A 23,510-nucleotide genomic window follows, 5' to 3' on the forward strand; every position below is an offset into this window, starting at 1 on the left:
ATAAACTTGTCTAGCCCTCCTTGGCCTACTGTCCTTATCTAGCTTGACACAAGCTATTTCCTTTCACTGATGCATTTACTTTCTACAAATATAATTAAAAAAAAAATTTTTAAAGCACTGAAAATTCCATCCTGACATCCACTGGAATGCAGAGGTAGCCCTGATCAGCTGGGCATGTCAGTCTCATCAGCTTCCTTCATATGTCAGGTTTTTTTTCAGTAACAAAGTTGAAAAATGACCCATGTGACCTAACAGGAAACTAAAAATTTTAAGTGAAAAACACTTCCGTGGATGGAAAGGGCTTCAGAAGTTGGCACTTAAGTTATTTAATATTAGACACTGTAAGACTGGGCTGTAAAAACTCAAATTGCCTAGACTTTAGAAAAGGCAGTTGCAGTGGCAGGTTTCAAGAAACTGGCATACCACTGATATTAGTATCTAAGAGCACTCCTCTTGATGTGAAGGAGAAATTAAACGTGTCTCTCTCGATACTTAGTGAAGCCAGCAAACAATGTCCCCAGTCTGTGAACCACTGATATTAAGAACCACACCTTCAATTTTCCACGTGGACCATAGTTCCCCTCCTCCCACTTTCCTCCCTCCCAACCCAGACAGGTGATTACAGACAAGAAGGCGGTGAAGTTGCTTCAAAATATTTAATACGTGTTAGACACGTAGTTACATTTTTATACAAAAATCAAAACAACGAAGGAGAAAATACTGTACAAAAACCTTGTCAGCTCCCCCAACCTTTATACAACAAAGACTGGAGTCACTATCTACAAACCCATAAGGTCTTTCCACTTAGGGCTGCTGTCTGTAAACTTTGTTTCCTTAAACAGTTTTTAAAAGCACTGTGTAGTAGGTCTGATCTAGAGCTTTTAAAAAATAAATCTCTTCTCTATAAACTCCGTATTTCCAAGCTTGAACTCTGCCGTGAAGTTCATCAAGCATTTTCCCTGTGGGGAAGACAAGGGCCGCTAACGCTCCCCTTTCCCAGAGTGATCACAGGGTATAAACGTTTCTTCAGGGAGAGAGAAAGGTGGGGAGGGAGAGAAATACCACAAGCCCCTAGTCCAGACGAAATCCCTCTAGTCTGAGGAAATCCAGTGAGGAAACGCCGCTCCTGGCCCCGGTGCGGTTCTAGCTTCACATGAGGGGTCTGTGTAAAGTCCCTTCCTCCCCCGACAGCGAACGGGGAACTCCCCGGGCCCGGCCTCTCTCGCCGCTTCCTTCTCGGTGCTGCCGGCGGCGGAAAGTCCCTGTCTGCCCCCAACCTCCCAAGCCCAGGGGAAGGGGGGATGCACTCCAGAGAGACAAAATAGTCTTCATTCAACGAGACAAACTAACAAACACAAACACAAAAGTCCACGATCGTGCTCCTCCGACACGCCTCACACTGCCCAGTCTCAAGAGGAGACCCGAGAGGCTCCGCACAGCCGGCCGCCAAGCCCGAGGGCAGTCGGTGCCGCCCGGCGGCACCCGGTCTCCTCCTCGCGCTCGGCGCCGACGGCCTCTGGGGCGTCCTCGCAGCCGGAGGGGCCCAGCCCTCACGTCGGGACGCCCGCTGCTCAATCTCCTTCCCGCTCGGGGACCCGAGGGCTCAGAAGGCCACGATGGCAGTGCTCCAAGGGTTGATGTCTCTCAGCACCGGCTTATCGCAGCAGATCTGCCCGGGCTCGGCGGCTTCCGGACCGCTCTCCTCTCCCTCCGCTTCCTCCCGGCCGCCCCCGGGGCTTTTCCGTAAGAGTCCCGAGAAGCTGGAACCGAAGATGCTAATGAGGTTAGCCACGTTACCGGTCTCCATCTCCTCCTCCTCCTGCGCGGCCGCCGCCGCCGCCGCCCCGCCCGACTGCTCTTCTGAGTTCCGGCGGGGTTTCTTGAGCGGGGTCGAGCCGGGCGCCGGGCGGTCCGCGGGGCCGCCGCCCACGCCCTCCGCGCCGCGCTTCCTGGGGCAGACGGCGGGCGGCACGGGGGGCTCGGGCCCGGCGGGGCTAGGCGCGCGGCAGCCGTCCACGCGCGGAGATGCGCTCATCTTGTCCTCGTCCCCCGGGGGGCAGCCCCAGGGACGGCGCGCTGCCCCAGGCCCCTGGGGGAAGACGTCTGAGCCTCCGGCGGGAACCCCGGCTCCTCCGACCGCCGTCTCTCGCGGTCCCTCCACGCGGCGCCAGGCAGCTTCCGCCGCCTCCACCTCTCCGCCCTGAAGAGTGTCCCCGGCGCCCGTCCCCGGGGCTGCGGGCTCCGCGTCACCCGCCCGTGGCACTTCTAGGACGGCAGGAAGCGCCAGCTGGGGCTCGGGCTCCGGCCAGGCGGCACAGGCGGCCGGCGGAGGTGGCTCCCCCCAGCACGCGGGTGGCCCGGACACCGACTCCCCAGGCTGCTGCGGCAGCGCCGGGGCCCCCGGGTGACCGGCCAGGTAGAGTCCGGGGCACGGGTCGCTCAGGTAGACCTGGCGGGCGCTGCGGAGCACCAACGAGACCAGGAGGTTCTTGTGCAGCTTGATACCGCCGCGCTGGGCCCGCGAGTTGTAGATCTTGCCCAGGGAAATGCTGACGATGCGGTGAGCCTCCAGTTTGAACTCCATCCTGCCTCGCCTTCCCAGGGCTGGCGCGGAGGTGAGGGAGTGAGCCCCGACCCACCTTCCGAAGCTGAGACGGGAACGATAGGCGTCAACGAGTCCGCCCCGGGAGTGGAACCTGGATCTCTGAAGACTCCGAATAGAAACGGCTCCGGCGACGCGCTCGCAGGCTTGCGCCCTCCCCACCTAAGCTTGGCAGCCAGGTTGGGGTCGGGTCGCTAACTGAGGGCAGTCCGGCCTCCGGGCGCCTTATAAAGGCCTCCCGACAGCCAATAGCGAAGGGCCGCCAACCGTTCCGGGGCCGATCGGCGCGCCCTCGTGCGCCTCGCGCGGCCAATCGGAGACCGAGGAGGGGCACCAGGGCCATTCGAACGTTGGTCCCGCGGAGCAGGCTCTTAAAGGGGGCGACGCGCGCGACCGCTGACCGGCGGGTCGGGGCCAGTGCTCCGAGCGGCGGGGGCCTGGATGGCCACGGTGTTGTTTGTACTTAAACTTGCTGGCCTGTGCGCTACTTGCCGGAACCAAAGCGAACTAAACCATTCGAACTTTCATCCGAGTATGGTGGTGGACTTTGCTCTGCAATAAAGTCCTGATCCTTCCCTGATCAACACTCCTCCCTCCCCCGCCACCGTTTGCAAGGCGTCACACACCCGTAAGCTCCGGGGCAACCCGATAGAAATGGAGATGATGGCAAAACGTGGCACAGGATACCCTTGGATAACAAATAGTGTTACTACAAGATATTTAGCAGATATTAATTTTGGATAAATCCCTTGCCTTCTAGAGTCACATACACTCGTTAGCACCTGTCAGTTTTAACACCGAAGAAAGAAAAAGAGGGTTCTAAAAGTTCCAAAGTTTCTGACTGCTTATCAAGGCTTTGTGTCTACGTACAAAGTTTTTGGTTCTCCACTAAAGCTAGCATCTATCACTTTGTTCTCTAGATTCTAGAACCAACACAGTTGTCACATCAGTTACAATGAAAGGTGGTACACGTTCTCCAAAATGATTTTTCTTCAACACGAGGACTGACCAGTCCATCCTTGGAAAAATCTAATAAGTTCTAAAAATACAAATAGAGAAGTCCTGTATTCCCATCATGATGTCATAATTTTATTTTGTGTCAAGGTAAAAATATAGGGGAAGAGTGTTGCGGAATTTTCTGGTCAATCAACAACTTAGTCTATTTACTGATCCTTACAGCAAAGGGTTGTCCAGGGTCCTAGACTGGGTTCCTGGAGAGTCAGTTTGAGTTAGTCCAACCTAAGCTCCACCACAAACCTGCCGATGACTCTGGTAAATAACCTTAGGATGCTTTAATTTATCCAACTCTAAAAAGGAGAAATCACATACACATCTGCTCTATTATGCAGCATCTTCTGATGAATGACAACTCTCAGCAACAATCTGAGTTATAAAACTAAACACAGGGGCTTCGCTGGTGGCGCAGTAGTTGGGAGTCCTCCTGCCGATGCAGGGGACACGGGTTCGTGCCCCGGTCCGCGAAGATCCCACATGCCGCGGAGCGGCTGGGCCCGTGAGCCATGGCCACTGAGCCTGCGCGTCCGGAGCCTGTGCTCCGCAACACGAGAGGCCGCAGCTGTGAGAGGCCCGTGTATCGCAAAAAAAGCCAAAACTAAACACGGTTTTCTTGGAGTCCACGTGGAACACTGGCCTGATCTTGCATCAGGGTTTGGCCAAGTAGTGTATTTAGTTAGGAAAACTATTAGTGAAAGGTGGGCTTGATTATGGCTAATTCATAATCAGGAGGCCCCCAAAGGATGTGATGGCTCAGTAAGTATCTATTCCCACAACTTAACGACGATAACAGACACCAGTTCATGAGACCCAGAATCTCTCCCCTCTAGGAATTTTCAGCTCGCGTAAAGAAGGAAATAAAATAACAACACAAGTAATTACAAAGGCAAGCCATGTGTTTTGAGTAATAACATGAGAAATTTTTACTTCTGTTTTCTCTTTCTTTGAGAGCTGGCTGTCACTATAAAACACTAAGAGCTCAGGCTCTGAAGACAAGCTTCCTGAGTTGGAATCCCAGCTCTACTTTTTACTTGCTGTGTGACCTTTGGAAAATTACTTCACTTGTCTTGGACTGTTTTTATCTTAAAATAGAGATAATAATAGTGTCTACCTCTTAGAGCTTTTGTGAGCAGAAAACAAGGTAACACATTCAAAGCTCTTAGAAGAGCCTGACATATAATAAACTAGCAATGGATGCCGGCTATTAGAACACATCACTCCTCACATGACTTGGGGTGGAAAAAGAGGCTGGGGAAGGAAGGAACATAGATGGGAGAAAGTAGTTGTATTTGAGGTGGGTGTTGAAAAACCCTGAGGTGGGCTCCACAAGTTCCAACCAGCAGGAGCAACAGAGTCCATTGTAGGGAACACCTCATTTGGCAGAGATACCAGGCACCTATAGCAAGTGGAAAAGACTGGAAGTAGAAGCTGAGGTTACATGGTAGTGGGTTGTGGATGCCTCAATGAGGAGGTGGGGCTTCCTACAGGGAGCTACTAAAAGTTGTTGAGTAAGAGAACCTCAGAATGCATTCTAGAAAGGTCAGTACACTTAATTACCACTTAATTATAAAGGGGACCACTTAATTATAAAGCTCTTGCTGGAGTTCAGGTAAAGAGTAATAAAGGTCTGAACCAGGTGGAGGTAGCAAGAATGAAAAAGCCTAGAGACAAAAGGAACTCTAGTGATGATCTGGGATGCCTTCACCCACCCAAACAGGTCACTGATAGAGCAAGCCTCGGGGGAAGCCTTCCAGACCCACCTGAGCTGGGCATTGCTCCATCCTCCACAGTGGAAGCAGACTCCTTCATCACTGTCTTCATTACTTTCTCCTGTCGTGCCCAGGGCCCCTCCCAAACTGTGCTCTCATCAAAGGCAGGAGCCCATCTCATTTGTAGCCAGGAGATATAGTGAAAATATTCAACAACTGTAGGATACAGGCACTGACCATCAGGACAGAGTCCTGGAGGCCCTTACAGTGCTGGGGGTTATGGGCAGGCTCCTACAGGAGGGGCTGCGTGGCCTGGAAGGGGGGCACTCAAGAGATTCTGCCAACTGGCATGGAAGAATTTCAAGGTTTTAACACTTGGGATGGCCATGCCAGGTGCATACTGAGTGATCATGCACTTGAACTAATGAATCCCTAACAATGATATTGTCTACCAGGCACTGAGCTAATCACATATAGGCATTATGTATCATCCTTATAAAGTTCTGAAAGTCCATGTCATTATCTCCATCTACAGGTGATGAAACTAGGACTCTGAAAGGTTAAGTAATTTACAGCTGTAGGTGGAGAGGGTGGGCTTCAACTCCAAACCTATTTAACTCTAAAGCTCGAGTGTGGGGTTCTGGGGCTAGATTACCTTGTTCCACTTCTTACCTGTTGTGTGACCTTTGGAAAGTTATTTCACATCTAGGTGAAATAAGAAAATTATGCTTTGTAACACGGGCAAGTTATTTCATCTTTCTGTGCCTCAGTCACCTATTGTGTAAGATGGGAATTATAAGAATACCTACAGTGTTTAGTATAGTTCCTAGTGCCATTAAAACATTTATTTATTGTGATTGTTATTATTATACCAGTGCGTAGCTCAGTACTAAGCACATAGTAGGTGTGCTGTTAGCACTTGTTGAATTTTGAATGCTTTTTCTACTATACCAAGTAATAGATGGTCAATAAATGTTTGCTGACTTGAAATTGAGCCTGATCGCTCTTATTATCAGGAGTTCCTCTAATCCTGAGAACAAAACAGAACCTTGAGAACTCATCTCTGGAGGACCTGGGCTCTCATGATTAGCAAGCTTCACCTCCACTTATGGGGAAAAAAAAGGGAAAGTATAGAATGTACTCTTCTAAGCTTTAGAAAGCAGAGTTAGAATTTGCCGTCATCAATCTTTAGGATTCTCTCAGTTAAAAAAAAGTTGGTAGCACCATGGGACACACTGGGGGTATCAGAAGGACAGAGGAAGCAACTGCTCTGGAAGAAGCGGCGAGAGGATGTCTATCAAGTCTGTCCTGCCCTTCCACCCCCCACCTTCTCCACTGGGGCACGAGCAGATTAGCGCGCTGAGTGCTGTGGCCACAGCTGTCCCCACTCAGGCACTGTTTAGGCTCTGGCCCGAGGATTCCTTTGAACACAGCGCCTGTCTGCCCACTGCTGTTGACTTTCTCGTTTGCATGACGAATTGAAGACTAAGTATTATTATCAGATGATTACAGAGCTTATATTGCCTTAAATGGAGTCTAGTCTGTGTAAGAAGAATGCCAACCCACTATGGATCACGCAAACAATAGCTCTGTGAGAAGTAACCATGGGTGAGTGAAATAACGCTATGTCCTACCTTTCAATGTGAGGACACTTGTAAATTTTTTTGGGTCAAAGTTGCTTATGTAAGTAAATAATCATTTGTATGGCATCCCGAGGCCTTCAGGAGGAGAGCTCCACAGAAATATATTATAAGCACTTTTTTGTAAACAATACTCCTCTTGCTCTTCTGAGAACAGGCACATCCACTTTTCAACTTTTTCTCTCTTGCTATTCTGGCCTATTTTACATCTTTTTTTTTCTCTTGGCAGCTTGACAGCTATAGAATTTCTTTATCATCAAAGAGCATTCGGGGTTTCCCTGGTGGTGCAGTGGTTAAGAATCCACCTACCAGTGCAGGGGACATGGGTACGAGCCCTGGTCTGGGAAGATCCCACATGCCGTGGAGCAACTAAGCCAGCGAGCCACAACTCCTGAGCCCACGGGCCATAACTACCGAAGCCCGTGCACCTAGAGCCCGTGCTCCACAACAAGAGAAGCCAACACAGTGAGAAGCCCGCACAGAAGCCCCTGCTCACCGCAACTAGAGAAAGCCCGCGTGCAGCAGCGAAAGCAGCCAAAAATAAAAAAATAAAATAAATTAAAAAAGAAATAGTGTTCAACCAGGGGTGGGCACCAAAACCGGCCTTTTTTTTTCTCCTCCCGGTTTCCCTTCCAAAACTGTTACAGCCCCATCCTCTGTCTTGTCCTAAATTTTGTATGTTGGTTCAGAGAAACTTAGGATGTTTTTATGATCATCTTTGTCATACCTCACCTCCTTTAATACTCCAAAGAAAAACAAATTCCCTCAATAAGTAGAGCATTCAAACTCATTAAAATGAGCGTGGCACCCTCTCAAGCCACAGAATGAGAAAACACCACTATAGAAGCCCCTAGACCTGCACTGTTCAATACTGTAGCCCCTAGGCCAATGTGGCTAGGGCAACCGATGAACTGAATTTTACATTTTATTTCATTCAAATCTAAAAACTGAAATAACATAAAATCCTTTTACTGAAACCCAACTCGATTGTGTCATATTTTTGAGGTTTGAGTGGTTAGCATCCAAACTGATGCTGTAGTTGTAAAACACATAGCAGATTTCAAAGACTTAGTATCAAAAAGAGAACGTAAAATATCTCATTAATGTTTTTAAGAATGGTTACATGTTGAAATGACAAAATTTTGAATCTATTGGGTTAAATAAAATTATTAAAATTAATTTAACCTGTTTCTTTTTACATATGTGGCTCTAATTATATTTCTATTGGACAACACTGCCTTAGGGATAATAAAGGGATAGGGAGGTGTGGACATATAAATATGTATGAGCATATTGTGAGCAATTAACAAATGTCCTTGATTGTTGAAGAGGGAGAGCAAAGGAAAGATAGAGTGAAAGGGAAGTGAAACATGAAACACTTAGATGGTTGTAGAGGTGAGGAGAAAATCAAAGAAAAATGTAAAAAACAGAGGTAATTGGCCAGAAGAAAGTCCTTTCTAGAACTGAGAAGTAGCCGCAAAGTTAGAGAAGCCCAATTCTACGTATTTGAATGTGACAACACATAAATTATCACAATATTATTTTAAAATACAAACAGGCACACAAATGTCAGAGAGAAAGCCTACTCACTTGGACAGCCTCATTCTCAGGAGTTCTTAGCGTGCATTGATTCTTTTCAATTCTGAAGTCCACCTGGAATTGCAGGACCATTTGTTTTCAATGTGCCATTTTCCTGCACAAAAACCTTCAGCGGTTCCCCATGACCTTTATGGCAAAAATCCAACCCTCTGGCCTGGTCTTCAGAGTACTACATACATTGTTAAAGGCAAACAGCCTGGAATGGGGGAACAGAGCCTGGCTTCTTACCAGCTGTGCATGGGTAGATTTGCAGGTGGTCCTTGTTTTGTAAAATTGGGCAGTTGGACTAAATCAGTGGTCCTCAGAAGATGGCTGCATATTAGAATCACCTGGGGAGCCTTAACTATCCAGTCTCCCAGACCTCACCCCAGATGACTCAAATCAGAATCTCTGGGGTGAGACCCAGGCAGTGGATTTTTTAAAGCTCTGTAGGCGATTACCATGTGCAGCCACGTTTCAGAACCAGTGGCCTAGCTGATTGTTTTAGGATCATTTCAGGTACAGAATTCTATGATTCAATGAATCTAGGCAAGTCTTTCGAACCTTTCTACTACCCTGAGCAACATAAATGCCCCACCTCTTCATCAGCTGGACAGGTCTAATCAAAAGTATATGTCTCATCTGCTGCTTCCTCAACAGAATGCACTCTCCCCTCCTGCCCAAACGCTGCACCACCATTTCCTCCAGGAAGCCTTCCACGGCCACTGGTATTTACAATGTGTTCACTTGGGCACACACACTCTCATAACCTAACATTCATTTGTTACTTAAAACCACAATACCACTTGTTATCTTATGATACCCTTATGTTTTAGTTTTGTATTTTATTTACTCACATGTTAGTTATTTAACTTTAATGTGGACGTATTTATTTCCCAATAACAATATAAAGTGCTGAGAGATGCTCCATTACACTTTTTTGCATCCTGTTTCCACTACAGCCAGAACCCTGAGTATCGCTATGTACATATCAAGGGATCAATAACTATCTGATAAACCAATTAATGGGTTCCCAAAATTTGAGGCTGACATATTCGAACACAGCTAACTAGAAGGGGGAGAAAAGAGTACTTGACAAATTATTCTAGTGGCAACAACCCTGGCTCATAATTATTCATGACCCTAAGCTCTACCATTTCCCTATAAAAGCTGTTTTTCACATAAAATAAGGGGTTTTTGTTTTTGATAGACGGTTTGCTTTTGTTGCCATGCTATTTACAAATAGGTGATATATTATTGAGAGAGTAGTTGCTTGCCTACTCTGTTCTAATTAAACATTACTGGTTATGATGTACTGAAAACCCTACTGGCTATCAGCACCTCATTTAGGGGCACGCTATATCTCTTTCAGCCAATAAGAAAGTCTTGCCTCATCCCCCCACTCCTCCTTCTAATTGCTGTAGCTAATGGAACGAATTCTAATTCATCAGTCAAGTCCATTTTAGATCAACACATCTGATCTAAATTTCAACACGAATGCTCATTCAGTTTGAAAACCCCAAATCACTAACCCATCTCATGCTCATTTTTTTTTTTTTTTTTTTCTGGTACGCGGGCCTCTCACTGCTGTGGCCTCTCCCGTTGCGGAGCACAGGCTCCAGACGCGCAGGCTCAGAGGCCATGGCTCACGGGCCTAGCCGCTCCGCGGCACGTGGGATCTTCCCGGACCAGGGCACGAACCCGTGTCCCCTGCATCGGCAGGCGGACTCTCAACCACTGCGCCACCAGGGAAGCCCTCATGCTCATTTTGACTAAGCAAATTCTGAGTAAGTATTTATACAGACACCTCCTCCAGTGTAAGAGGAAGTTTCAGCTCTGCTGTCTAACCAGGAGCTAGTGTGTGGATTAGCAAATTTATGTTTATAAGGCAGTCTGAGCTCTTTTGAGGAAAAATGATTGTAAAATAGGCAGCACTCTCATATCCATCCACTGAACCATTATCACTTATAAATTTCTCTGAGTTCAGCTCCTTTCTTACTGAGATAATTCCTTTTGGCATTCCCGGAAAATACCAAAAAGATCATTGTGAAAAAAACAAGTGTTCTTTAAAAGTCAAGTAAGTCTAGACATCGTTCCTTAGGAGAATTGGTCAAGGAAGAAAAAATAGTTATAAAATGTTTTTGTGGCATTGCCCTTTTAAGAAGCGTAACATTTTTTGTTTCCAGTCTTTTCTTCCCCTTTCCTAGTAGGCTGATGCAATGCTTAGGAAGTTTCAGTCACGTGGGCGACCCTGCCTGAGGTCAGAGTCCTGAGCAGCCCTTTCTCAGTGTGGGTCATTTTCTGTTTGATTTTGAATTTGTCCACGCTGTGATGGAGTAAGTGCGTGTCGCCGTGGGTGTTCTGATTAGTGTGCCTGGGTAGAATTGTTTTCTAGTGTGTCAGTGGGAGCCGGCGCAGGGCTGGGGGATCTGCTTAGTCATTTTGGCCTCAGTGGTTTGAATAAATGCTGTGGTCCCACTGGATGGCAGAACCCCTATGTCTCTTTTGTTGTGATGGGATTTATGTTTGTTTGGTTTTGTTTGTTTGTTTTGAGCTTTGTACATGATTTTAAAACTACTTTGGTTCTTGGGCCAATATTATGTTTATGTGTTTCCAGTTGGCTAGAAGAATTAGGTTTTTTTTAAACATTAGTTTGTGTGTTTGTGCTTGAGGAGGAAAGGAAGCCAGTTATTCCCCCCCCAGCCCCCACCCCCGCTCCGGCCCTACCCGCACTCCCCCCCTCCCCCGCTTTGGGAGAGTAACATAGAATGAAGGAAAGGGTATGGCTTTGTTCTTTTTTTTTTTTTTCCTTCAGTGAGATCTAACTAGACTGGAAGGGTTTGACAAACAATTAACAATCCTTCCCACTCAGCTGCTGTTACCCAAAATAGCATCTCCTTGGCTGCCAGGGTAGATGGGAGCCTTCAGGGGAGGAAGACACAAAGGTGCCCTCTTTAGGAAGCCTGAATCTCTGTGAGATCTTGAAGGCAGAGGGGGAAGCCCAGGGGATTAAATTAGCAGGCAGCCCAGGCTCCACCTGGAAGGGAAATAGATAATAGGCTTTAAAGACAGGAAACAGCTTGTGCTCCAAAATAATAATTTTCGAAAGCAACACATGATGGATGCTGGGAAGGTTTTTCTCCCCACTGCACACCCCCAGTTCATAATTTTGAAACAAAATCTCCGTTTAAGATGAGACTCAGTCAAGTCTTCTGGTATTCCTGTAATTCTGCTCCCACCTCGCCCCCGTGTTGGGAAAGACCGTTCCAGCCAGGTTTTTTCTAAACCTGACTCTCAGTTACAGAAATTGCTCAACAGCAGGTCTGGAGAGATCTGATTAGGGCTGGTGTTGCTGTTTTTTTCTTTTTTCTTCTCTGCCTTGTCCTCTTTCTTTTTTCTCTTTTCCTTTTTCTCCTCTCTCAGCCTGCCATTTTTACCTCTTCCTCTGGCTTTTTTTCTGAAAGACGGCATCTCACACTCCCACATGTCAATTTGTTCTGCCAGCCAGGGCTCTCTGGGGTCCTGAAATGTCTCCTGTCATGAGAGGGGATGTGGATGGGAAGAGAAAGCACACGATGCATTAAACAAAGGGAACAGACCAGCGACCTGACTTCGAGAAGGTCGGGAGCCTGAAGGCAAAGGAGGGAGGTGGAGAAACAGAAGGACCAAATATGCCCCCAAAGGATTAAAAGATTATACACATCAAATTGGATTCTAGGTTTTGCTGTTTTTAAATTTCCTTGAAAATATACCCAAAGGGAATTAAAGCAGCTATCAAAAACAGAAACCTGTTCCATGAATTAACTCACAGTGAACCTCAGCTGCTAGAAACCATGGGCTTGGTTCCTTTTGCATTGAGTACATGCTTCCACTCTAACAATAACATTCTGGCTCATGGCCTGATCATACAACCATGTCCCTCTGGACTGGGACTTCCCTGAGGGCAGCAGCCAGGTGTACATCCTTAGTGCCTAGCACAGCACTTGGTCCAAAGGAGACAACAATGTTGGAAGTGTTGGGGTGAGTGGATAGATGGATGGATGGATGGGAGAATACATAGAGGAAGACACTTAGAATACTCATAAATTATCTCTTTTTCTCCTGATATTTTAGAAAAGGGAATATACGATTGGCAAACTCTTCTAACAGATAAACAAAATAGAGAAGTGATATGATTAACTTTGATGTTCCAACAAGAGTTGTTCCTCATATATCGTCTTCAGCACCTAGCACTGTACATGGCATGCACAGGGTTACACTCAGCACATGTTTGTTGAATTAATGATTTAGAAAGGAGAAAAACGGTTATCCTCCCTTGAGGGAAATGTTTCCTGGAAAGAGAATGGAGGAGCAGTATATAGCGCCACAAATGTAAAGTGTTTTATGACATTATCTTTCCCAACTTTGACTTTGTGAAACATCTTAAAGAAGAAAAATACCTCATGAAGAGAACGGTATTTTGGAGACCAGGGAAGGGCTTTCAGAGTAAAGAGAGTAATGGGGGTGTGTATGTGCTGTACTATTTCCAAAGGACCCTCCCACAAAGTCATCTGTGGCTGACTCAAATGTTAGACGTTAGGACCCAGAGATGCTTTCATTCTTTTTATTTTGGCAAGGACTCTGCATGGTAGAGGGATGTTAATTAGAGAGTAAGGTTGGTGGTAGAACAGCAGTCAGAATACTTGCAGCCCCCAGAGCATGACTTCTGCCCTGACCCAAATTGGGGTGGGAGAAAGGCTGTGTGGATCCATGAAGGACCGCTATGATGCTAAACAAGTACATGATTATGCTGATATATAACCAATATTTGGTAAAACAACAAGGTAACTCAACCTGGGATTTATCACTCATCTAGCTTTAGGTCATTCATTTTCAATTCCTCTCCCACTCCCCAAGTCCTGCAAAAAACAACAAAAAGCATAGGAGAGCTGAGATTTACATAGGCCAGGAGCTTTATGAAGCTCTGAACACAGAACATGCCTGGGAGGTTTTAGAAAGGGCAGTTAATTGGTTGGCTCCCGAAAGTGTTAACCCTGAGCAAAGCTGTGTTACTACCTCATTAGCAGATGAATTCTACTGACTATTCTCTGCAGTGCTGTATCACTTAATATCCTGGGCATTTCTGGAGGTGGTTTTATAATATCAAGTTGTATTGACTAGAATTTCAAACTAAGACTATGGGCTCGAAAGCCCTCGTTTATGAACACTAGATTAAGAAAAGATAAGGGAGTAAGTATGTGCCTGAAATACTGAGCCTGGTTCTTTCTTCTCTGCTCAGAAAACCTGTGGTAGGCCTGGGCATCGTCATGGTTCCTGGCCTCTCCTGTGAGCACACAGTGAGCGGTGAGCAGCGTTCCAACCCACCAGCTGTGTGGGAAATGGTCCCCGGGACCAGTGAAGGATTTGACGTCCCCGCCTCCATATCCACACACCCACCACCACTCTCTCTATGGAGCAGAGTGGGCACACTTAAGATATCACATTCGCCCCAGCGTCTTCTCCAGTCCTTCAAGTTGAAGTTCATTCCCGCATGGATTTTTCATGTCACTTATTTTTTGGATGTATTTTCTAGAATTTTCCATATACATGTCTTTCTTTCTACTTGATTATAAAATGGTTCAAGATAGGGACCTTTTTTCAACCTCTGTCTCTCCAGTAGAAACCAGCCTACTGTCTTGTATGTAATAGGTACCCCATAAACATCTGTTGCTTTGAATTTTTGAGAGAGAGCAGGGGATAGTGGAGAGAACACTGGATGAGGAATTAGATTCTCCCGGGATTCTGCCACTAGCCATCCAGTCCCTGAGCAAGCTGTGGGACTTCACAGTTCACAAGATCCTAATCTGTGAAATGATGAGGTTCATCTAAGGTCCCTTTGAGCTCCAACACACTAGAAAAAGAGGAAAGAAAAAGACTTTGCATAGCCCAATTTTATTTGCCACGTTAGTGGCAGTGGAGAAATATTTTAAGGAAAAAGGAGCTGAGATGTTTCCTAAATGTTTTCAGGGTTTATTAAAATCTCTGCAGTTTGGGCTCTAAACCCACAAAATATAAGAGGACAGAAACAGCCATCACAACATTCTAGTTAACTCTTGAAAAAAAACCTATTTGATGTCATTTATCCAATGAAGATGCTCTGTCCACTTGTACTGGGCCCCAGACGGGGCCCTGGGAACACCTGGATGAGTTTGGCCCCATCCAGACCCAACATCACAGAATATACTTTCTTTGTTGAAATCTCCTTCCTTGGCTTCTGGGATGTCACCGTGTAGCATTCTGAGCTGATCAAAAAAGTCGTTAGGGATAAAGTGAACAGAGGATGTGTTTAATGTATTCTTTTTATTTGTTCATTCAAAGCCCTTTTTTGAACACTACGACGTGCCAGCTACTGTCCTGGGTGCTAGAGATACCTCAGTGAACAACACAGACACATGCGGTGCCCTAGCACACTCTGGGGGCAGATGCTGCTTCATTAAGGGTTGGATGATAGCTGGAGCTCTTCCACTCACTCCCATCTTTCTGTACCTTATCCTCTTCTGCAACTAGTAGAAGAAAAAGTAGCTCAAGCCTCTTTCTCTGACACCATGAGCCTTGGTCCTCAGTGCTCCCCTTGCCCCCCCGCCCTTCATCACAGAAGAATTACCTTTGCCCTCTTGAATCCCACCTTTGTCCTTGCACGTAGTCCTGTTGTAGGACTGATCACGATGAACTTTTATTGTATTCTTACCTGTCTGTCTTCCCTACAAGGAGGTGAGCTGCATCACATGCGGATCAATTCCATGAGGAACTGCCCCTAAGGAACTATGCAGTTAACTGAAGTTCAATCATTAGGTTGACCAGTACAGTCATAACGGAAAGCATTAGTCACACCCCTTAGGTCACTAAGAGCCCCAGAAAACAGGTGATGCACCAGGCTCAAGGTACAGCTGTGAACAAGTAGAAAACAGCCGCTGCAAGGGAACCAGCTTGATAACCCGACAGTCCAAATAGCTGAAGTATAATCAGTCTTAAGAGGTAGCCCTCCTGTCTCTGCAAAAAGAGGCTTAACATCCAAATCATCTTGAGGTGCTCACCACCAAGTGATGGGCGTTTTGGGTCACATAGGTCGATGATGCTTACCTTAACTTAGGTGGGGACACCATCAAATTGTAAAAGACAGTAGCAGGATCCCGGCACCAAATACGTTATGCTTTTTCTTCTACAGGGTTTTAAAACAGTGGAAATGCTCCCAACACTCCCCAAACAAATTATTTTAATATTATAATCTGAAATTACCAAACTCTAATAAGACAGCCTTTTCAGATTATTCCATTGTTAACGGGTCCCCTTAAATATCTTAGTTTACAATCTGATTGCAAATGAAATGGGATTTTTCTAAAAAGGAGTTTGAGGGTAGCTGTGATAACAGGCACAGATCACTTTAACAAGCTAGAGCTATCAGACTGTTCTATTATTTGGCCAGTCTCTACGTGGAGCTAGTCTCATATAAGCCATATAATTACAAGTATCATAAAAGAAATGAGTTGCTGCATTGTCCTTCAGTTAAAAGAAATATGTTATTTGTAAATAATTAGAGATTCACAGGAAAGTGCAAAGATAGTACAGAGAGGTCCCAGGTACCCTTCACCAAGTTTCTTCCATGGTTACAGTTTACATAATTATGGTACAATATCAAAACCAAGAAACTGACACTGATACAATATGTGCCTATTGTTCTATGCAACTTTTTTTTAGTCCCCTAATATATATATATAGATATACTTTTAAATTTTATTTTATTTATTTACTTTTTATACAGCAGGTTCTTATTAGTTACCTATTTTATACATATTAGTGTAAATATGTCAATCCCAATCTCCCAATTCATCCCACCACCCCCACCCCGCCGCTGCTTTCCCCCTTGGTGTCCATATGTTAGTTCTCTACATCTGTGTCTCTCTTTCTGCCCTGCAAACCGGTTCATCTGTACCATTTTTCTAAATTCCACATATACGCGTTAATATACGATATTTGTTTTTCTCTTTCTGACTTCACTGTGTATGACAGTCTCTAGGTCCATCCACGTCTCTACAAATGACCCAATTTCGTTCCTTTTTATGGCTGAGTAATATTCCATTGTATATATGTACCACATCTTCTTTATCCATTCATCTGCCCATGGGCATTTAGGGTGCTTCCATGACCTGGCTATTGTGAATAGTGCTGCAATGAACATTGGGGTGCATGTGTCTTTTTGAATTATGGTTTTCTCTGGGTATGTGCCCAGGAGTGGGATTGCTGGGTCATATGGTAATTCTATTTTTAGTTTTTTAAGGAACCTCCATACTGTTCTCCATAGTGGCTGTATCAATTTACATTCCCACCAACAGTGCAAGAGGGTTCCCTTTTCTCCACACCCTCTCCAGCATCTGTGGTTTGTAGATTTTCTGATGATGCCCATTCTAACCGGTGTGAGGTGATACCTTATTGTAGTTTTGGTTTGCATTTCTCTAATGATTAGTGCTGTTGAGCATCCTTTCATGTGGTTGTTGGCCATCTGTATGTCTTCTTTGGAGAGATGGCTATTTAGGTCTTCTGCCCATCTTTTGATTGGGTTGTTTGTTTTTTTAATATTGAGCTGCATGAGTTCTATGTCATTTGATCACATGTGTAGATTTGTGTGGCCACCACTGCAGTCAGGACACAGGTCTATCATCTCTCACATGCTACCCCTTTATAATCACACCCAGCCTTTTCTCCGCAACCATTCCTAACCTTGGCAACTACTAATCTGTTTTCCATCTCTCAAAATTTTGTCATTTTGAGAGTGTTATAGAAATGGAATTATGTAGTGTGTGACCTTTTGAAATTGGCTTTTTTCAACCAGCCTAATGACCTTGAGATTCATCCCAATTGTTGCATGTGTAGTTTATTCTCTTTTATTGCTGAGTAATATTCCATAGCATGGGTGTACCGTTGTTTTGTGGAGGGACATTTTGGTTGTTTTCCATTTCTAGCTATTACAAATAAAGCTGCTATGAGCAATGTGTACAGATTTTTATGTAGACATAAGTTGTCATTTCTCTGGAGTAAATTATCAGGAGTATAATTTCTGGATAACTGTATACTTAGTTTTTCCAGAATGCTTTTAGCATTCTGTGTTCCTGCAAACAATGGATGAGTGATCTAGTTTCTCTGCATCCTTGCCAGCATTTGGTGTTGTCACTACTTTTTATTTTAGCTGTTCTTATAGGCATGTAGTGATATCTGTGGTCTTAATTTGCATTTCCCTAATGACTAGTGACGTTATGTTATAAAGATGAAGTTTGTAATTAGTTTTAGATTTTCCTTTGGCAAATCATTTTCCTCTCTCCAAGCCTCAATCTTCTCATTTGTAAAATGAGAGAATTTAACTATATAACCCCTAAATGACCTCCCAGTTTGAAAAGTCTGTGTATCACTGGATCTACCTTGGGTGAGTTTGTTTGCAAGGTGCGGAGCTTTTTAAATTTTCCCTTTGTGCCTCAGCTATTGCCATCTGCCAACAATTGCCCAAGAATGAATCTTATCCATGGGCTTCACTGACATTTCCATGAAATGTGTGACAGTTCCCTATGTGTTTCATTTGGCCCTATTCAACATTTAGTCACATCCTCAAAGCCTGAGCAAAAAAAATCCAACCTTTCACAATTTATAAGGGACTTTATTAGTTTCTGATTCATTGTAAAGTTGTTTTTATTCGTTTGTTCCTGAGGTTCACTATGGAACATAGTTTAGTGTAGATGACACCTTATAATTTCCATCAAGCATCGACTGAGTGCCTACTGTGTGCAGATAGGGTGATGTACTGGAAAGAGCACAGCTGTATATGGAGAAGGACTTGGGTTTGAATCATGCCTCTGCCATTTATGAACTGTGACCGTGTCAAGAGATAGAACTTATCTGAACTTCAGTGAAATGGGAATGCCTGCTGCTGAAGTTATGAGGAATTAGAGATAATACGCGTGAAGTGCCCAGTTCATAGTAAGCACTCCGTAAATGGTAGCTATGATTATGCAGGACATGGGGAGTAGTCCCTGGAGAAAACCTAGAGGAAGAGACACAGCACATGGCACGCCCTGCACCATGTGCTTTCACACATTCGTATCTCCTTTAAGTCACAGGTCAGCACTGGGAAACAGGTACTTATCTGTTTTTATAAAACGGAGGCTAAGAAGTTAAATAACTTAAGATCACCCTGATACCAAGCGAAGGAGGTAGAGTTCAAATTGTGTCCCTCAGTGGTGTCCAGTCTAGCCAGACAGATATGCTGTGTGGAAACAGATAAATTCCATCACGGAGTAGCCGGTGTCCACTGTGGGGCAGAGCCAAAGAGCACTGAGGGGTTGAGAGACGGAGTTACTTCTGAGGACTGGCCAGCTGGGGAACGCAAAAGGAAACGAGAGGATTAGAGCTTACTCTGTCTCACTGGACATCTCTGAGTTCCTAGATGTCACCATCACAACTGCCTGTTGGCCCTGGAAGCCCAGCCCAGCTGCTGCGGGGAGCGGGGCAGCCCTGGGTTTTTCCAGTCCTCCCCTTTCTCCCTCCTCTCATTCATTAATGCAATATTTATATGCAGACTTTCCTGTCTCCATTAGACTCGAAAGTTTTATCCAACTTGTGCTGTTCAGCATTATCACACAAGGTCACTGTCAGAATTGTATTTCCTCTATTAACATGAAGCCCAGGGTCTATTGTACAGAAATACATTCCAGATTACCTTCCCTAGAATCATTCTGTATTATGTGAGCTTGACTTGCTTACAAGCACAGGTCTGGGCCATCTCTGCACTTGCTAATTTTCAAAATGTCATTGGGCACTATTGCCTGTATAGTCTGGCTTGTGGTAGGTATTACAGAAATTCATTTAGTCAATATGCACATGTATTGAGGGCCTGCTATGTTCTAGGCACTGGAGTCTCAGACCTCATGGAACATACATTCTATGAATGGCTGATTAACTAATGAAAGACGTAAGAATGTAACTTGAATATCACTGTCTGTGGCAGATTATTAGTGAGAAACTGGAGTAAATAAACTCTGTGGCTTTAATGAAAGTATAGTGTCTACAGTACCACACAGAGAAGCGACTAATTCGCGTGGCAGAGGCCAATCCTTGAAAATGTCATCATTGGGCCTATAAACATGTCATCTTGTAGACTGATCGCAGGTCTGTGAATCTGGGCAATTTACAAATCTTTGAAATTTGATCGCAGTTTCAGTTGCAAAGGCCTAAATTGGGTTAGAGCAGCTTGCCTTTTGTCCTCAACCCTCCTCGATCCTCAGGGATCAATGACTAATTCAGTTTTTTTTTACATCTTTATTGGAGTATAATTGCTTTACAGTGGTGTGTTAGTTTCTGCTTCATAACAAAGTGAATCAGTTATACATATACGTATGTTCCCATATCTCTTCCCTCTTGGGTCTCCCTCCCTCCCACCCTCCCTATCCCACCCCTCTAGGTGGTCACAAAGCACCGAGCTGATCTCCCTGTGCTATGCGGCTGCTTCCCACTAGCTATCTACCTTACGTTTGGTAGTGTCTATATGTCCATGCCTCTCTCTCGCTTTGTCACAGCTTACCCTTCCCAATCGCCATATCCTCAAGTCCATTTTCCAGTAGGTCTGTGTCTTTATTCCTGCCTTACCCCTAGGTTCTTCATGACTTTTTTTTTTTTTTTCTAATTCAGTTTTTTTTAAAGTCAGGTGGCAGGCAGCCCAAGTTCTCAGCCTCTGAGGGTGACATCTGGTTTGGCGACTTCCTGTGGTATATCACACAGGGCCCATGTGTCTGTAGCTGTTATGTAATATGCAGAGTATATGCGTTGGGATCTTTTAAGTACATCAAGGTGTTGTATTTCAGCAGATGATGGGACTCCAAATGTTTTGCTTTTTATTATTCCAGATTTTCCTGGAGTTGTCACCTTTTAGAGTTTTGTGTCTTTTCCGGGTATTCCCAGAATTCTCTCTTTAGGCTACTGTCATGTTGCTTTAAAAAAATAGAGAGCTTTTACTCAGTTCAGCTAACAAATTCACCTTAGAATCCACACTGATTCTTCAAAAAGGGAAAAAGGCAAAGACTGCTCTAGCTTGGGGTTAAATATCTCATTTTCCCCTTGGTTTCACTTCCTTTTCCATTCTAGTGGCTTCCCATTTCATTCGGAGCCTCCTGTTCTCTGAATTTCTTTTCCATTTAAGAAGCTATTTTCTCAGAAAACAAATATCGTACATTAATGCATATATGTGGAATCTAGAAAAATGGTACAGATGAATCGGTTTGCAAGGCAGAAATAAAGACACAGTTGTAGAGAACTACCGTGTGGATACCAAGGGGGGAAAGCAGTGGGGGTGGGGTGATGGTAGTGGGATGAATTGGGAGATTGGGATTGACATATATACACTAATATGTGTAAAATAGATAACTAATAAGAACCTGCTGTATAAGAAAATGAAATTAAATTAAAAAAAAAAAAGAAGCTATTTTCTCAGAAGTTGTTTTTCTCCTTAGTTGTTGCCACTCTCTGGCCCCTGTTTTGCTTCTTCGCAGGTCTGGCTGCTGCCACGGCACTTGCCTCAGCCCCGGCCTCGGCTTGCCAGGGCTCCAGGCCAACCCAGCCTTCCAGCTGCCCCTCAGCTGCTCACTCCAACTGTCCAGCTCCAACCGACTCAGAACCTTCTGGTCCCAAACATTCTCTCACACCCAACCCACACCAAGGAACAAGTGCAGAAGCTTCTGCTGGGTTCAACTAACACTGAATGGGAGGAAGGGGGAAAGGAGAACAAATACATGATCAATTCTCCTTAGAACAAGCACTTTCCTATCCTTCATAGGTCATGGGTAAGAACTGATAGAATTTGTATTTCAAGAACTCTCTCTCTCTCTCTTTTTTGGCTGTGCCACGTGGCTTGTGGGATCTTATTTCCCCGACCAGGGATCAAACCCGAGCCTTCTGCGGTGGAAGTACCGAGTACTAACCACTGGACTGCCAGGGAATTCCCAAGAACTTTCATTAACTAAATACCCAAGTGATGATAGAAAAGAAAATTCAGATTATATAACAGCTCTACTGGCCTTGAGAATAAAAAGATATATATTAAGTATCAGATATTTGGGCCCGCAAGATGGTTGAGAACTCATTTCTCAGTGCCTCTTCTCAAAGCCTTCCAGAAAAAGGTGCCTCATGTAAGAACCTCTGAAATCTGTCCTTGTCCCTAATATGTGTGTCAGGGAGGAGGAGTGTGGTTAGAATGTTTGGTATCCCTAAGCTCACAGACAAGGCAATAAACAAGGTAAAGTATCAAATAAAGAATGTTAACGCTGATGACACCTCTGAAGAATTCAGATGAATCCTTGGAGTGTTCATCCTGGGCCCCTCGAATGTCATCCAATCCTGAGTGGGATATTTCCCCTCTATGACTTCAGCTGTAAGATGACACTGTTCTTTTGCACCAGTACATGAGGACTAGCTAATTAAAATACTGTACTGGTTCATTCAAGAAGTATTTACTGAGTTCCTGCTACATACAAGGCATTGTGCAAACAGACTGTCTAATATGACATAGAAATTTAAAAATAGATCGCCATAAATAAATTCGATGATAGGATTATGTAAAACCTTTCAGATAATTTTAGCTGTTTGTGTCCACATACAGGGCTTCTGATTCTACCATTTTGAATGACTTGACCTGTATTTTTCCATCATTACCCCTCTCTTCCAAACTAATTCATTCATCTTAGTCTACAGCCAATTTCCATCCATTTTCTAATGGTAGGACCAGCGCGCTGTCATGTAAAGTTGTGCTCTGTACAAGGACACCCCACCAAGGGGGCAGACAGGGTAGAAATCCACTCTATGTTCTGCTGGCTAAGCCCTGCGACCCGGCCTTAGTCAGCGTCCACCCAGAGGAAGGGAACGATTTTCTAATTTGCACAGATGTCCCTTATGGGTTAGCTGCGGTCCTAACCCACAGAAATAGAACAAATGCACAGAGTTTAGTGTTGCCATCAAACAAGATTTACAACAAAGATACATTTAATGGCAGATATGGTGTCTGTCTAGCTACATGGTAAGTCACTCACGTATGTGGCGGTATTTGGTGTTCTTTTTACTCAAACAAGCCAACTATGGGGAAGCAAGAGAGCAGGAGAAGGACGCCTCAGTGAAAGCGTGGTGAGTTCCTCTGGAGTCACAGTTCGCGTTTCTTCCTCAGCAGGGGGTGCCCACGGTCTGAGTGTTTCCAGAAATGTCCAGGGGTCTGAATGCATATTTAACCTACTGAAAGACGCAAGCATCCCCCCTCTGGCAGAATGTGACCTTCTTATGAGAATCAAAGACAGCAAGTGTCAGAAGTCTCAGGCTCTAGAGGAGAAGCTGTTGGGCAAGGAGATCAATGAGCAACTGCCTTCACCATCTGGGATAAGAGTTGGAGGTCGAGAATACCTTTCCTTGTCCTGCAGAGGTTGGGAGATGAGCCTTATACATGGAAGAAAACCAAGTGGTGTGATTTAAAGAAAGGATTGCTGTCCCCCCAATTCCCCCAGAACCATCGAAAATTCTGCCAGATTCATTTGACCTAACTCTTCTCATGGAGAGTTAAGGTAAGGTGGATGGATTACTAGTCAATCTCACTATAGGGAGAATTCATTTAATTAGTTTGATTTCCTAAGTGCTAGCTGATTCCCTGGAGCAAAAGGAGCTTTTGCTGGACTGAGGGGAGCCTGCAGAGGTTTGGAACAGGTGTGCTATGGGTTGAATTGTGTACACCCCCAATTTAAGTCCTAACCCCAGTACATAAGAATGTGACCTTATTTGGAAATAGAGTAGTTGCAGATGTAGTCAGTTAAGATGAGGTCCTACTGGAGTAGCATGGACCCCTAATCCAGTATGACTGGCGTCCTTATAAAAAGGGAGATTGGACACAGACACACACACACAGGAGAACACCAT

At 44.9% G+C, this 23,510-nt stretch overlaps 1 protein-coding gene across 1 annotated transcript; it reads right to left on the reverse strand.

Annotated features, from left to right (window-relative positions):
• Positions 1–642: 642 nt before the first annotated feature.
• IER5 (immediate early response 5) lies at positions 643–2,787 on the reverse strand. Its single transcript, XM_030847609.2, has one exon. It carries the CDS (start codon positions 2,582–2,584, stop codon positions 1,604–1,606), a length of 981 nt encoding a protein of 326 aa, XP_030703469.1. The 5' UTR covers positions 2,585–2,787; the 3' UTR covers positions 643–1,603.
• Positions 2,788–23,510: the final 20,723 nt, after the last annotated feature.

Source organism: Globicephala melas, chromosome 1 (genome assembly GCF_963455315.2).
Source record: "Globicephala melas chromosome 1, mGloMel1.2, whole genome shotgun sequence".
In the NCBI taxonomy this organism is placed as follows: Eukaryota; Metazoa; Chordata; class Mammalia; order Artiodactyla; family Delphinidae; genus Globicephala; species Globicephala melas.